Source organism: Neolamprologus brichardi, chromosome 5 (genome assembly GCF_056152115.1).
Source record: "Neolamprologus brichardi isolate AB-2024 chromosome 5, ASM5615211v1, whole genome shotgun sequence".
Classification (NCBI taxonomy): domain Eukaryota; kingdom Metazoa; phylum Chordata; class Actinopteri; order Cichliformes; family Cichlidae; genus Neolamprologus; species Neolamprologus brichardi.
This window is the reverse complement of record NC_142108.1, coordinates 7,144,925-7,160,550: the sequence shown is the minus strand read 5'-3', so window position 1 is coordinate 7,160,550 and position 15,626 is coordinate 7,144,925. Positions and strand designations below refer to the sequence as shown.

Genomic DNA, 15,626 nt, shown 5'->3' with positions numbered 1-15,626 from the left:
GCGCAGTGTGCTTAAAAAATTTAAGGAAACTGAGCGAGTAATTACACAACAACTGGACTGAAAATCAGTGGCAACAGATCTCCAGGAGTGAGGGAGCCAAATCAAAAACGTCAAATCGTCAATATGTACGGAGGTGTTTACGACAGTGAGTGCCTACAGCCATCTGTAAAACACTGTGGAGGGGCTGTCATGGTGTAGGGTTGCCTTTCAGCCAGTGGTTTTAGAGATCTTGTTAAAATTGATGGGATTTTAAACAGATTAATCAGATTTTGATCAACCAGGAAATACCATATGAAGATAATCTGATTATCAACATTGAGCAGTATGGGATCATCTTTGATGTCCTTCAAGAAGCCTGCAGAACTATTTCTGAAGACTCATTAAAGAAATGACAAGAGAGCTTACCTAAAAGACATCAGGCTGTGATTAAGAATAACAGTGATCAAATCAAATGTTGACTTACAAGCTGTTCTGCCTTTTAAAAAAGTATTTCTATGTGCGTTTATACCTTCCAATCAATTGCTGCATTTCCTACTTTCTTAGCAAAATATAAATATGGGGTGATTTAACACTTATGCACAGTACTGTACAGTCAAACGCATGAACCATGGTATCACAATGGAAACTTAGGAAGTTGCAAAGCTATCTTTCCATTATTGTAAAGTTAATTTGGCTGCGTCCTCTTCGAGCCAGGACAGAAACACAAATCTCTTCCTCCCTGCGTGTGACGGCAGTATCAGCCTCCACGAGTCACAACTTTTGTGAAGTGTGTGTGTGTGTAGTAAGTACAGCTGCTCAAATTAAAGTGGATTTTTATTTTTTTTTATTTTTAGAAATACTTAAGGTTATTGTGAAAATGGCGCTTTCTTCACAGCACACTCAAGTCTTGATTTGGATCGAACGATTCGGATTAAGTTGTGAATGTGAACAAACGCCGTCAGATGCAGCGACTCACACCCTGCCTGCACTTCCCCTTCCTGGCGGCTGAAACGGCGCACAGCAGTTACGCATAAGGCAAAATGTGGTTAAAGGGCAGGCTCAGAACAACTTCCTCTGAAACAGAGCAAATCCATTTATAGGAACAGCAACAGTGCAGCAAAAATGGCAGCTTTCAAACACAAACAGGTATAAACAACTGAGTTTTATTATTATATTTCCGTATCTTCTTGCATGACTGATGGCAGTTTCTTTACAGTGAGCTCTTTCTACGTGTGACTTAACACTTCCACAAACAAGTATGTCCTGAACAGAGAAAATTTGGAGACAAATTTAAAACGACAGCGACAGAACACAAAAAAATACAAAATTCTTCTGAGTTTTATTTGGAACAGCACAGCCTCAGCGCTCCTGTACTCATGGTTATCAACTTGATTAATACTTTAAGGACCCGCCTTTGTTTGGGGATTTGTTCTAAGTGGCTGAAAATGAAACTGTAAATATTTCATTATGTACAGTCATTGATATTCATGAGTACAGGAAGACACTCGGGTGTAAAGGGTAAATAAAGGGCATCAAAGCCAGATTGGTCACGTTCCTCTCCTCTCGGGTCGGCTGCTTACTCCTTTAACTCTCCACTCTTGTGCTGAGTGGCCCTTGGAACATTCCCAGGGTGGCACGGGGGGAAACACCAACACTTCCATCAGAACTGTAAAGACAAGAGAATCAAATTAACACGAGGCAATAATAAAAGCGGAACCGCTGCAGGAAGCGAACAAGTCACTTACATTCTTGAGGAATTCTTCGGCAACGATACGGGCCCTGGCATTAACCGAAAGTTTCATCTCACTGATCTCCTTGTCGATCTCCTCCATGAAGTGGATGACAAAGTCCACCAACTTGTGTTTGTACATCTGCTCCGTGTGGAAGTTGGTAATCAAGAAGCTAATATCATATCCCTAAAATAAGAGTGGAAAAAAGAAAAGACACCATTTGTGTTACTGCATTAAGCTAGTGTAAATACTGAGATATTTAATGTTGTTTCCTTCTTTTGCTTGCTCCAACAACACAGCGGATCGTCTGCCTCCAACTCCCCCATCCCTACCATCCTCCCCTGCTGCACCAACCCTCTTCTGGATCTTCTTTATTGAGGTGTTTACTGTCTGTATGATGTTTCTAAAACATGCATGCATGAAGACCTTTATGACTCATTTAAAAAGTTCCCACACTTCCTCGTTTTGTACGTAGTATTCTTCCTCTGATACTGTTAATAAGTACTGATTTCTCTTTCGTCACTCGCTGTCTCTTACCTCTACTGGCTTCCTCCGCAGAATGAAGAAGTTCTCTGCTCTCATCATCATGAAGCGCATAAACTTGTGGCAAAGGATCTTCTCGATCTCGTCGGCCTGCAGTCAATCATAGTAGTTTTAAAAGAGTGTTAGAATATTCTGGAAAGTCATAACCACAATAAAAGTTAAAACCATGCAAGCTCTACTGACCTGCTTGACAGCAATACTGACTCTGACGGAGTTGATGGATCCCTCAATGAGAACCTTCTCCTTGTCATTACGGCTGATCACCACCGGCTGAAGCAGCAGCTCCTTACTGCTCCTGTAACAACAGCAAAAACAGTCTTTCTAAACACAGTAAAACTCAACGTTATGCTCGAGACCCCGCAACACTGAACGAGGAGGACACCTGCGAACAAGCTGAGGCAAGTCCCTTCAGTCCAACTTTAAAGCCTTGCCCTTGCTTGTAGCCATTTTTCTTCCCTCCTTGATTTTCTTATGCAAGTTTGCACATGACTGAACTCGTCTGCCAGCAGCTGATCATAATACACACATCTTTAGGGCAGGAGAAACATGAGGAAGCATAGGGTGGGAAGCAGCAGGGAACAAACCAGTGAGACTCAATTGAGTGCTGCTAAACATACCTGACCTCCACCTCTGGCTTGTTGTGGCGCTCCACCACCTGAGAGGAGAAGTTCTCCAGACATAGGGCTGCCTGCAAGGTGGCCCTCACAGCGTTTAAGTAGGGGCGCAGAGTCGCTGTCTGAAGAGAAAAGTAATAAAAGGTAAAACCTGGGAGGATTCGGGCACATGCAATGAGATCCTTCCAGTTGAATAAAGGTAAATCGCCCGGCAGGGACTGGTATTTAAGGCTACGCATGACAATAATCCGTGTGCAAGTCTCACTTGACAGCTATCTGTTATCACAGGCAGAATGAACAAGTATCTACTAATGCGACGTAGCTACGTGTAGATCTCTCTGCGATATGAATGCAGAAGAGGATGTGATGCCTTCAGGTGATCGACACTGCAGCTCATCCAAATTATTTACTGTGTTTATGCCAGCTATATACGTCGCTTTTCCACGGTTTAAGGACAAACTGTGGTGGAGCTACAGGTCACAGAAACGAGCAGAAAAGGAAACGAGAGGAAAAGACAGCTCAGTCAATCTGTTTCTGCAAACCGTATCAAGGATGCCCGTAATCTCATTTTGCTGCAGCCAACCAGAAACCACGTCTACAAGGAACACACAGCTAGCTAGCTAATCTTAAGTTAAATGTGGCAGTAGTTACTTGGGGTAATTCGCTAAATAATTAAATATAAAGCTGAGTGTTGTGCTGGAGACTTACCATTTTTGAGCTGTAAAAGACGGAAGTTCCTCAGCCACGCCTGGGACGACTCTTCCGTAAATCCTACATAGTCGAGAAAATCTATGGTGTGTTCGTTTTGATGCAAGGGTTAGTGTAATGAATAGTTTTTACCCACCCAGCGTAAATGTCACGGTTCGCATTTATTTCTCCGCCCAGGTGGAGTGTATTTTTCCTAAAACGAGCACACCCTAGGGTGTTCCCATTCTGCACTATGAAGAGGGGACAACAGCTGTTGTCTCACGAGTTTTTATTTTTACCTTATATGGTTTTGATAGTTAGATGTCAATTATCAAGATTAACGTACACAAACTATACTGTCTAACTTCCAAATTAAAAGCTTGGCAGCAAATATTTTTAATACGCCTAGGTTTGGTATCATCCGATGATACCATTGTGATAGACTACTCAACAGGCTCTATGAAGCGCCAAGTCTCCAGACTCTGTATTCTCAGACTTACCACTTTTTAAATTGCTTTTACGACTTAAAATGCCTGGTTAGGTTTTGTAAAAATTTAATTATCTTATTCTTTCTCCTCAGAATCGTCATTATATATAAAATTGGACATCATTTTAGGTGAATAATTTTCACACACACACCCCTCTTACCACAATGGTTTCACCCATCATGGACGCCATTCAGTGAAGGTAACTATCGCTGCTCTAAAACATTACACACATTATAATTTGTGCGCTATGTTTGTGTGGTGTGGGTTTAAAACGCCCACATTTAAAGCGTCTGTGCGCAAATCATGAATATAAAAGAAACCCTTGTTAGAATTTAAACGTATTCTACAGCATTTCGGGCCCAGCGAGCCTGCGCTCTTTAAAGCAGTCCTGACTGTACGTGCGGCCGTACGTAAGTGTTTCTGAATTTGTGTGTGAGAGCTACAGGCACAGAGCTGGACTCACATTGTATGTCAGTCTGATAATCTAATGAGTATTTTGTCTTATGCCAGTAAAATCACTGTCAGGTCTTTGCTGCAATACATCATGAGTGAGCTGAAGGACTGCCCCCCACTGAAATACTACGACTTTAAGCCCGTGGAGCATGTCAAGGTATGCCCCCGCTACACTGCTGTGCTGGGCCGCTCAGAGGATGATGGCATCGGCATCGAAGAGCTGGATACCCTGCAGCTGGAGCTGGAGACACTGCTGTCGTCAGCTACCCGCCGCCTCCGAGCACTGGAAGAGCAGAGACAGGTAGGAACAAGCTGGTGACCTCTCTTCTTTCATATAACTTTTCTTTTAACCATAAAACTTTCATCTCTAAGCATCTAGATGCAACCTTGTATATTAAAGGCTACCATAATTTTTTCCTCTCTATTTATCTCAGATCCTTACAGACTGGCAAGATAAGAAGGGAGATAAACGCTTTCTGAAGTTGGGAAAAGACCCAGACCCCGCTGCCTCATCTCGCCACAAACCAAAGAAGCAGAAATTGGACAGTAAAGGGGGTCATGGGCCAGGCCAAGGTCCCGGCAGACCCAAAACTAAAAACCTGCAGCCAAAAGTACAAGAGTATGAATTTACAGATGACCCTCAAGACATTCCCCGCAACCCTAAAAATGATGCTCCCAACAGGTCCGCAACAACATACAAAATATATCTGCTTAGTTTATTTTCTCTTTGATGTTTTAATTTTTTTTCCTTCTAATTTTCAAGTTATTCTCAAATGTGTGTTTTAGCAAGTAAAGAACTTTATTCTTATATTACCTTGTAATATTTCTGTTTTTAAGATTCTGGGCCTCAGTGGAGCCATACTGTGCAGATATTACAAATGAAGAAGTACGATTGTTGGAGGAGCTTCTTAAACCACCAGAGGATGAAGCAGACTACTTCAAGGTATGACATAGAGCCATGTACGCAACGTTATGTTACAAATAACTGTATCCAATGCAGTGAATAAGAGTGTTTTGTGGTTTGGGGCTGATCTGTGTTAATGGTAGATTCCAGCATTGGGAAAACACTACTCTCAGCGGTGGGCTCAGGAGGATCTGCTGGAGGAGCAGAGGGAAGGAGCACGAGCCAATGACAAAAAGAAAAGCGTCATGGGAGGGCCGCTTTCTGAATTGGACGCAAAAGGTGAGGGGAAGGCTCACCTGCACCGACACATGACTGTGCATGAACTAGTAACTCCACCTTAACACTAACATTTATCTTCACTTGCTGTAGATGTGGACTCGCTGCTGAAAAAGTCAGAATCCCAACACGAATCTCCAGAAGACGGTTGTCCCTTTGGTCCTCTCACACAGCGTCTGCTGCAGGCCCTTGTAGAGGTCAGACTCATCATTTTGTGACCAGCTTATGCCCTGATAACGCTTATAATAATGCATCATTGTGTTTTAAAAAATACAAATAATAATATACATATAAATACATGAGCATGGTTTCTTCCAGGAGAACATTATATCCCCCATGGAGGATTCCCCTATACCGGACATTTCAGGAAAGGATGCTAACGATGGTGCTGGGACTTCACCCCGAAGCCAAGGAAAAGCTTTTAGGTATAATGTCAGCATCAAATACATTTTTGATGTATTACATGAGAGGACCTTCTGAAATAGCAGCCATTTTTGAACACAATCTCCTCATCCACACAGACCTCGGTATCCTCAGCATGAAACAAAAGACAAAACACATTCAATCTTTTTTAGGATGTTTTGGCAGGTCAGCAGCTAACTCTTCAAAGTACCTCAATTTACTGTCTACTTTCATGCAGCTGTGCCTGCACACACAAACATGGATGTTTATTCCTGTCCATTAAATTTAAAGGGAAAAATTGGTTCTAGATTTAAGGTGGTAACATTTTTTAATATATATTTCCTCGATGATATTCGTTGGTTGTTTTAGTGGTGTTTTCCGCTCTGCATCTGCATATTTCTTATGATCTTCGCCATCTTTAGCGTTCCTCATACGCGCTCCCTGGAGGCTCGAATCAAAGAGGAGCTGGTAGCCCAGGGGTTGCTGGACTCCGAGGAGCGACCTGGCCAGGGAGGAGACTCTGAGGATGAGGTCCTTGCAGAGCTGCAGAAGAGACAAGCAGAACTCAAAGCCCTGACCGCTCACAACCGAGCCAGAAAGCAGGAGCTGCTACGGTGAGGACAGAAAGCAGCAGTGGTTCTGTTTGCCACCTAAGTGAAACTGTACATGTGTTAGAGATCTTTGATCACATGAAACTCTGGATTTGCTGTTTTTTCACAGGTTGGCAAAAGAGGAGATGCGCAAACAGGAGTTAAGGCAGAGAGTCAGGGTGTCTGACAATGAGGTGATGGAGGCGTTCCGGCGAATCATGGCAGCCAGGCAGAAGAAACGTACCCCAACTAAGAAGGAGAAAGATCAGGCCTGGAAAGCACTGAAGGAGAGAGAAAGCATTCTCAAATTACTGGATGGATAGAGGAAACCACAGTTTCTGTGGTGAAAAAAATATTGGAAGAAACCTCTTCAATCTAACACACAGCTCGAACAGCTGTCAGTTGCATCAAAGGCCTCTTTCAGGCTTCCCTGTCCGTTGATCTGCCGGCAACTGGACACGCCGGCTTCATGATAGAACACAGACCATGCTGACTTTTGGGAATTGGAAATGGTCAAAATGACTTTATTCTTACTGTAAATAGAAATGAATATAACTTGTTATTGCATGGTATTTTCTAGTGGGTTGGGCTGAGCAACTCGCAAATATGCACTGTGCACATGCAGTCATGTTAACTCTGCAGCAAACAGTCTCACTTGTGTCGCTCAGCCTGACCTAGTGGCATTACCGTTGCAATGCAGGCTCCTCACTGATGTATGAAGCCACGTGTTCAGATTCCTGCAATTAAATGGAAGGTATGTGAAAGAGGCCAGTGATGTAACATACCATTTATTACAGCTCTGCATGATTTAGGTAGGGACGTTTCTGTAGTTGTTTTTGTTCCATGTGATGTACAGCAGAGCAATCATCGGATCAGTAACATTCAGCATGCATCTCTGAGTTTTATACTGTTGTTTGGAACGTTTTTCTTTGTTGGTTCATTTTTATTATTTTTTTTTTTTTACATTTTTTAAATTTCAGCTGCCATTGTAATGCTGTGAAAAGAATACATCAGTACAATTTAAGAACAGGTTTTGTATATGTTAAAAAAAAACCAGACAAGATGCTGCAGTGTGTGCAGCAACATCTCGTCCCTTCAGTGCTAACAGTGGGTCCGCCCGGAGCAAAAAAAAGACATAGACCATTGCTACTTATTAAAACAATAAAACTGTCACATCTGTTGATATTTGTGCTTTTGCTTTCTTTATGTTCTTAGTCAGTTTATTTATTAGCAACCAATGTTAAAAAAAATGCTGACCACATAATTAACAATACATTTGAATAAAATTAAATAAAAACACAAACGTGAGAGAAACAATGTGATCAACATGTCAAATGGGCTGAAAACCAAGAAGAAGAGGTGAGCCCGATGCTGTAACCTAGCAACGTGAGCTTCTGATTACAGAAAACTGTTCCCAGCAGCATAACGTGGTGCATTATGATTAAAGAGGCGGTAACGTCCATCATCTCTGTATCTCAAAGATATATTTACTGCATGATATTCAGTTTTCAGTTGCTGATGCTGAAATCCAGGGTGGGTGGAAAAGGTTTACCTGATCACATACTTAAGTACTTCTAATACGGTGAAGAACCATTCTATGTAGGTCTCTAAGGAATGATTAAAACTGTCTTCATTTAAAAGGAAAACAAGATATTTTCTCCATTCGGCTGCTGGGCTGTAGAATAAAATACAGTCACATTGTTCCAGCAATAGCAGTAGTAATTAAGAGACAACTCTTAGACTGGAAGTTATTCTGTTTGTCACCAGTTTTTTTGCTGGTTAGGAGGATGTTCTTAAAATCTTTCTAAACTGCTGTACATTAAAGCTACATGTCTTCATTATTAAGCCACATTGCACATTGCAAATCCAGATTTCCTGCAGGGTAGGTGGAAGTATCAGGATCCAGAGGCACCACTAGATGGCAGTCTGTGCCTTTTGGTATACATTGTAGCCCATGGTTGACATAATTGCAATACTGTGTGTGTCTCTTTGTTGGTCATTGTATATGTCCATCTTTCACTTTATGATCCTCACCGATCTGGATTTGGGGATAAAGTAAGAGACTGTTGCTCAGTGTGCAGCTGTGGGTTACACAGTTCATCCTACAGAGAAACAGACACCCAAAGAAATGTTACCAGAAAGAAACAGTTTCCTTAAGAAACTGTCACATGGTCACAGCAAAAACCACCAAACTGCTGTTCACCCAGATAGATTCAGAAAGTATCTTTTGAAAAGACCGCAGCCATGCTGATGTTTCTTTGTCATTCTCAGCAGTTTCAAACAGCTTTTCTGTGATTCTTTCTCCTGATGTGTGTGATAAGAAAAGACTCGCCCATGTGACTTTCAAACTCAAGAGGCTTTGTTAGAAATGTGTACAAAGTCCTATCATTACTGTCTCTATTTCTTTTGTGGTAGTTTCATTTTAATGAAGAGAGGCAAAATATTAAATAAGTATTTGATCCCCTACAACTCAGCCAAAATTCAGGTTCCCACAGATTGCCTGTGTGACCACATGACACAAGATTACAATCAGTCAGTCAGTTATAGATTCTCCTGATCTCAACTTCGTACCTATATAAAGCACGCCTGCGCACAGAATCAGTTTCAGTCCTTTGACAAATCGGACCTAAGATTTGTCAAATCATCAGGGACAAGATTGACCATCAGCTTAATGAGAAGATGACAACTGCTGGTGCAATTATTCAGAAATACAACAAATACAAAATGACCATCAATCCACCTCAATCTGGAGCTTCATGCAAGATTTTGCCTGATGATACGAAGAGGATCATGAGAAAGGCGGTGAAGCAGCACAGAACAACATGGGAGGAGCAGTGACCAAAAACACCACTGTAACACACATAATAGAACTTGCAGACGCTGCAATTTAGCAGCGTCTGCAAGCTCCACCTGCTCATGAAGACACATGTGCAGGCTTGTCTGAAGTTTACCAGTGAAAATGCTGTGGTCATATGAAACCAAACTCAAGCTCTTTGGCATCAACTTAACCTGCCGTGTTTGGAAGAAGAGAAATGCTGTGTATGACCCAAAGAACACCATCCCAACAGTCACCATGGAGGTGGAAGCATTATGATATGGGAGCTGTTTTTCTGCTAAGGGTGCAAGACGACTTCACGGAACTGAGGGGCCAAAAGACCGGGCCATATACCATAAAATCTTGGACTAGAACCTCCTTCCCTCACCCAGAACACTAAATTTGGGTCATGGCTTGGTTTTCCAGCATTAAAGTGACCCAAAACATACTGCCAAGGCAACAAAGACGTGGCAAAAGAAGAAGCACATTAAAGTCATTGAGTGGTTTAGCTAGTCTCCAGACATCAACTCTATAGAAAGTCTGTGGAGGAAGCTCAAGGTTTGGGTTTCCAAACAGTAATAAAAAAAAAAACCCTAAAGGATTTAGAAAGTTTCTGTAAAGAGGAGGGAGCAAAAATCCCTCCTGAGATGTGTGCAAACCTGATGAACAACTACAAAACATGTCTTACCGCTGTGGTTGCCAACAAGAGTTTCTCCACCAAGTATTAAGTCATGTTTTTGGGATCAAGTACTTATTTCACTCAACGACATGTAAATCAACTTGAAACTTTAATGTAGCTTTTAGGTAATGTGTTTTTTCTGGATTATATTCTGTCTCCCTTCATTAAAATAAAACTACTAAAAAAAATAGAGACTGTTCGTTAATGTGAAACTTCCAAATTCAGCAGGGGATCAAATAATAATTCCCCCACTGTAGCACCCATAAAGCTACCTCTTTTAATCTGTGAGGCCTGTACAATCTTATGACACGGAGCTATTTCCTGATGAAACTGCTGTAACTTGGTCAGTCGGTCAAGTCACGATCAAGGCAGTGAAACTCTCTCTGTTGAAACTCTGTTACAAAGCATGTGAAAACCCCACAGATAAAATCTTCTCTTCTCTCAACATGTTTAGGTTGACGTCAGATCCCCAAGCATTGCTGACATGACGGATTTCAGGCTTTGAACTACATCTAGTCAGGTTGATGTTTGTATTTTAAATAGCCTTGAGCTCCACAGTGCAGGTTTGTCAGGAACAAATCAGCTTACATCTTGCGACACTTTAAAACTCGGCTGAATCATTACAAATTTAACAGCAGCCTGTCGGGGGGGGGGGAAGGGTGGCAATAATGCCCTGTTTATTACATTGTGTGAGTGTTTTGCTCGTGTGTTTCCGTGTTTGTGTGTAATGGCAAGACCGTTAATGGAAACTTGCTGAATCTACATTAAAACAACCCAGACGATAAAATCAGGAACTGGCATGTTGTTTAAAAAAAAAACACCTCATGCTCAGAAAGCTGGAGTTTCTAACAATGGGGCAAACAGTCATTATTTTAAAAACTCCTCAGTTTAGGTGAGTGTCCTCTATGCAGATCCATAATGCCATCAGCCCTTGTGTATGAAAGCTTTTAATAACATGCAAACCTATTGAGTCCTCCTCACAGGTGAATGAGAGGCTGAATAGATTGCTGTGGTGGCCCCTCGAGGCCGGGCGTATCACACAGGTCTTTTGTTGCATTTGTTGTCATTAGACCTAAACTGAAGGGCAGGTGGGTTTTGTGTTAATACACTGCTCATACATGCTCAATGATGCTCGTCCTCTGTTTGCTCATCACATATTGAGTCTCTTTTTTAAAAAAAAAAAGAAAGAAAGAAAAGAGGGAAAAAGGGCTAGTTAGACTCCTTTTGACAACCTAGGTGGTGCGTGTGTCCCCGATGCTCACTGGATCAGCGAGGCTCCGTCCCCTCTCCCCGTGTGAAATTCAGCTACGTGGTGAGCTTCTTCACTCCTCTCTGCCATGGCCCGTAAAGTTTTACGGCTGTTTGAAGAAGAGGACCCGCCACTGGAGGGTGTGGGTAAATAAGTTTGGCACGAGATATGCATCTGCTGCACATCAACAGACAGACTATAATAAATATATTTCTGTTATGTGAGCAGACATTGTGCGGGGCGACGTGTGTTTACATGTGCACACATGCACAGTTATCCCATGCTACTATCACCCCAGATCAGAGGAGGGCGTTCTCTCCATTGCCTCTTTGTTTTGCCACTGTGTACCAACCATATTTCTTTCTCTGTGGCTCTCCTACTCCACCTCCATGCCTGCGTTCCTTAGCTGGAACTGAGCATGCATAAAAGGCTGACACACACACACACACACACACAAACACAAGTACGCACAAGCACAAGGAGAGATACATAGAGCTGGAGGGTTTCAACATAAATCTGTTGACTCTTTGTCCTAATGCTATGTCAGCTTTCATGCGGAATTGAAATTGTGTGTGTGACAGAGATACAGACAGAGGTTGAGACAGCTGCTGAGGCTGGCTGGTCCACTGAGAAGACCCTCTGTCCAGCCAGGCCACGCCTCGGCCCTTCTCCCGCACAGAGAACTATTGTCTCCAGTGCTCCTTTCACTGTTCTGATGTCATGGTTTGTCCTTCCCCAGAGGGTTGCTGCTGCTGCTGCTGGTGGTGCTGCTGCTGCTGGTGGTGCTGTTGCGGTAAAACTGGAAAGGCCTTTTAGCACAAGGCCAGAAGCAAAAGCGACTGGATGGTGCACACAGCAAATAGTTCTGCATACCAGTACACAAAACTCTCATATGCTCTCATCTTTTTGGCCACTCCTTTAACCCGCCCTGATTTGAATCTTATTTGCTTCCCATTTGCGTGGCAGTTGATGCCTTTCTTCTGTGACTCCGGAGTTTGGCAGCTCAAATGCAAATCGCTCTCTTCTGCCCTGATCATCCCCACCTGTCCGGGCTCCTGGGCTGTCTGCTCATTGGTGAAGTAGAAATAAATATTCTTGGGCTACTTCTTTCAGCCCTGTTGTAATTCCTCTGGTGTATTTTGTAGAATATGAGCAGTCTACCACAGACTCGCTGCTTTTACATTAAGCTGTGAGGGCTTTGCTCATTATTTAGGTGTACAAGAAGAATTGTTATCAGAGTAGTCTAAGTTTGGGTATATGAGAGATTGTGTTTGTGGTATTTTGGAAATGTAAAAAAAAAAAAATGCATATCTGGTTTCGATCCGAATAAATGACACAAGGTGAGGTTGAACTTCTGTTAGATCCAAGACCTACAAGATAAATCACGATAAAGTGCTGATGCTAAATTCTGCATACAGAGTCTCTCCTCTGAGAGACTCAAGCCATCACAGGTCCATGATCTCTCTCATTCCCTTCTGCATTGGTAGCGAAGTTTCCTAAGTACTGTGACAATTTGTGTTTGGCTGTTCTTTGTTTGAATCACCTAGGCAATGAGTGAGATAGGAACGACAGAGTGTGGAGTTGTTAGGAGGCTATTTATCTTTGGCAGTAAATGTGGACAACAGCATTCAAAGCTCTTGAAGTATGTTTTGCAGTGGAGATAAGGCCTGATAGCAGAGGTATGTAGAGGGCTATGTATGGATAAATATGCACATATTTTCACAGAGATTTAATGCAACGCAATTAAATCTCTGTGATTTAATTTAACGCAACTTCTGGAATAGGGAGACCACTCTTATAGAGGTGGGATTTGGAGAATTGTCACACTCTTCCTTATTGGGCTTGGATAAATAAACATACCACTTTCCTGCTACGGTTCTCCCTCTAAGACTTTAAGCGAGAGGACATCACTGGCAGTGTCGATGATAGTTGTTGAGGAGCAAAGGAGACACAATGAAAAATGCTTCTGTCACCACCCACCCTTTGTCACCCTCTCCCCATGTTTCTTTTGCTTCCTCTGCTCTGTGATTATTATCAGCCAGATCATTATCAGGCAAACTCTCCCCTCACTGTGATGGAGAGGAGGGTCGGCCTCCCACATGGCTTTGGTGAGAGATTTCTAACAGCAGCAAAGGAGGAGGGGATGGGACAGGGGAAACAAGACAAGAGGCCTAATAAAGTCCATCTAAATTTAGAGACAGCGGGGCCTTTTTCCCCTTGTCCTTATAAAGAGCTGCTGGTGAATCCAGGCAGGCTATCCTCCTCGCTGTACTGAGCTCAGATCACTCCCTACAGGATGGGGAACATAACCGTCGGTGCATGAAAACACACACACACACACACTCGTGTGCGCAAACACAGAGGACCATGTTGTTTTATGAGACAGAGGACGGGGAACTTGGAGGGGTATTTTTTTTTTGTCTTTACACAAGAGGGCAAGTTTGGTGGAACATACTAAAATAGGAGAGGTTTGAGGAAACCACCAAAAAGAAATGATGGGAGAAATGAGCAACTGGTGGGGGGCGGTTCACGTGCAGGAGATTGTGAAAGAAACCACAGATGAATTCGTGGCTAAAAATATCTCAGAGGGCGGGTTGTATATTCAGTGTTGGGAAGGTTACTTTTAAAATGTATTCCATTACAGAATACAGAATACATGCCCCAAAATGTATTCTGTAACGTATTCCGTTACGTTACTCAATGAGAGTAACGTATTCTGAATACTTTGGATTACTTAATATATTATCATGCTGTTTACAACTACATGAATGTACTATTGCTGTGATTTATTACTGTAACTGAAGGTCCGCGGCTCCGAACCGTAGTACGTAGTAAAGGGACCTCTGGCTAATACGGTGGGTTCTGTGTAGGGCTCGTAGCCGAAAACTAGCTTTACTTTGTTGTTTGGGTCAACTTTGCTAGCGAGAGACAGAGAGGCGCTGAAAGGCTGCTCCAACGGAACTTATTGTTTTTGGAGGAAAACACGAACACGGTGTACAGTCGAGTCTTAATAGCTTACTTACAACTGGGCTCGTCAGGCACTCTTCTTGGCTGCAGTGGTTATTATTATATTTACATGCTTCCAGCTCCCGTTTTTGCTCGATGACAACTCGTACTTTTCCTTTTTCTCCCTCCCTCGCTCACAGACACATAACGGGTATGGCAGTCCATTCTCCCTGCAGCACGGACTACACTGCCTATGATGCTACATTCTTTAGAGCTATACCTGTAGCATTCTGCCTATTAGCTTAGCACAACAACAACAGGCGCTCTCTCACCCAGGAAACACGCAGAGAGAGAGCGTCACCCTGTAACCATGGCAACCGTAACGCTGCCGCCTGGAACAACAGAACGTAGCTGTCAAACAAAACCCAAACAGGCCTGACCCGCCACAATATGAAACAGGGAAGTACCGCCGTGTAATCCATTTATTTCAACAAAGTAACTGTATTCTAAATACCACCTTTTTAAACGGTAACTGTAACGGAATACAGTTACTCATATTTTGTATTTTAAATACGTAACGGCGGTACATGTATTCCGTTACTCCCCAACACTGTGTATATTTCATCTTATGTTAGCACAATCTCCCTTCCCCCAATCAAAAGATGCCCCTCTTTTGATCTCATTAAGAATCATTGTGTTTTATAAAGTTTTATAAAATACTAAGATCTCGCCTGACCTTTTGGGGATCTGTCCATGGAGAACAACACACATCATCTACAATCATATTAATTAGTGGGCTTTAGAAAAGAAAAAGCAGAGCCAAGCCCTCTCCCTGTTTCCTGCCTTATTGCTAACAGTCTGCATGGAAGCAAATGCAGAGAGTTCAAAATAAGGCAATGAGAAACATACCTTTAAAATGTTTCTTGAACTCTCGGTTTCACTGATGACTCTATCCATCTGAACTTCAAGAAACACCTGTTGCACAAGGTAGGATGTTTTTTTTAAAAATGTAAAATAGAACTGGAGCTCTCCACTGTTTGAAAAAGCCTCGCCGCTTGCAAACGATGAAGCCAGCAAACATAAACGCGACCTTTCCCCTTATGACAAATTAACAAATTCAACAGCTGTGTCACCGATGCAAGTGACTAATGTGATTTACTGCCATATCTGCTGCTGTCTGTCTGAAGCGCTCTTATCAGGAATGGCCTGTCCTGGGTGTGACATCAGCAGCTGCTTCCTACCCCCCACCTTTGATTAAATAACAACCCAAG

General features: G+C 42.6%; 2 protein-coding genes across 4 annotated transcripts; one reads left to right on the top strand and one right to left on the bottom strand.

Moving 5' to 3' along the window:
• Positions 1 to 1,126: 1,126 nt before the first annotated feature.
• arpc4l (actin related protein 2/3 complex, subunit 4, like) lies at positions 1,127 to 3,821 on the bottom strand. Its single transcript, XM_006784656.3, has 6 exons — positions 3,575 to 3,821; positions 2,870 to 2,988; positions 2,436 to 2,547; positions 2,247 to 2,342; positions 1,725 to 1,895; positions 1,127 to 1,645 (listed from the first exon to the last, which is right to left on the bottom strand). Exons 1-6 carry the CDS (start codon positions 3,575 to 3,577, stop codon positions 1,640 to 1,642), a joined length of 507 nt encoding a protein of 168 aa, XP_006784719.1. The 5' UTR covers positions 3,578 to 3,821; the 3' UTR covers positions 1,127 to 1,639.
• Positions 3,822 to 4,009: 188 nt separating this feature from the next.
• Positions 4,010 to 7,840, top strand: tada3l (transcriptional adaptor 3 (NGG1 homolog, yeast)-like). Of its 3 annotated transcripts, none has more exons than XM_006784660.3 (9): positions 4,010 to 4,240; positions 4,552 to 4,795; positions 4,929 to 5,176; positions 5,332 to 5,437; positions 5,542 to 5,677; positions 5,768 to 5,871; positions 5,993 to 6,099; positions 6,499 to 6,690; positions 6,797 to 7,840. In XM_006784660.3, exons 2-9 carry the CDS (start codon positions 4,586 to 4,588, stop codon positions 6,987 to 6,989), a joined length of 1,296 nt encoding a protein of 431 aa, XP_006784723.2. In that variant the 5' UTR covers positions 4,010 to 4,240; positions 4,552 to 4,585; the 3' UTR covers positions 6,990 to 7,840. The 3 variants fall into 3 exon arrangements, with proteins under 3 accessions (XP_006784723.2, XP_035761122.2, XP_087696707.1); XM_035905229.2 differs by lacking the exon at positions 4,010 to 4,240 and adding an exon at positions 4,256 to 4,451; XM_087840581.1 differs by lacking the exon at positions 4,010 to 4,240 and having other exon boundaries at positions 4,514 to 4,795.
• Positions 7,841 to 15,626: the final 7,786 nt, after the last annotated feature.

Coding starts and splice junctions, on each gene's coding strand:
- arpc4l (XM_006784656.3), bottom strand. Junction 2,548..2,869: donor AAGCCAGAGGTGGAGGTCAG/GTATGTTTAGCA, acceptor CTGTTGTTACAG/GAGCAGTAAGGAGCTGCTGC. Junction 2,343..2,435: donor TCAGTATTGCTGTCAAGCAG/GTCAGTAGAGCT, acceptor GATTGACTGCAG/GCCGACGAGATCGAGAAGAT.
- tada3l (XM_087840581.1), top strand. CDS start 4,529: ATGAGTATTTTGTCTTATGCCAGTAAAATCACTGTCAGGTCTTTGCTG. Junction 6,100..6,498: donor AGCCAAGGAAAAGCTTTTAG/GTATAATGTCAG, acceptor CGCCATCTTTAG/CGTTCCTCATACGCGCTCCC. Junction 6,691..6,796: donor AGAAAGCAGGAGCTGCTACG/GTGAGGACAGAA, acceptor GTTTTTTCACAG/GTTGGCAAAAGAGGAGATGC.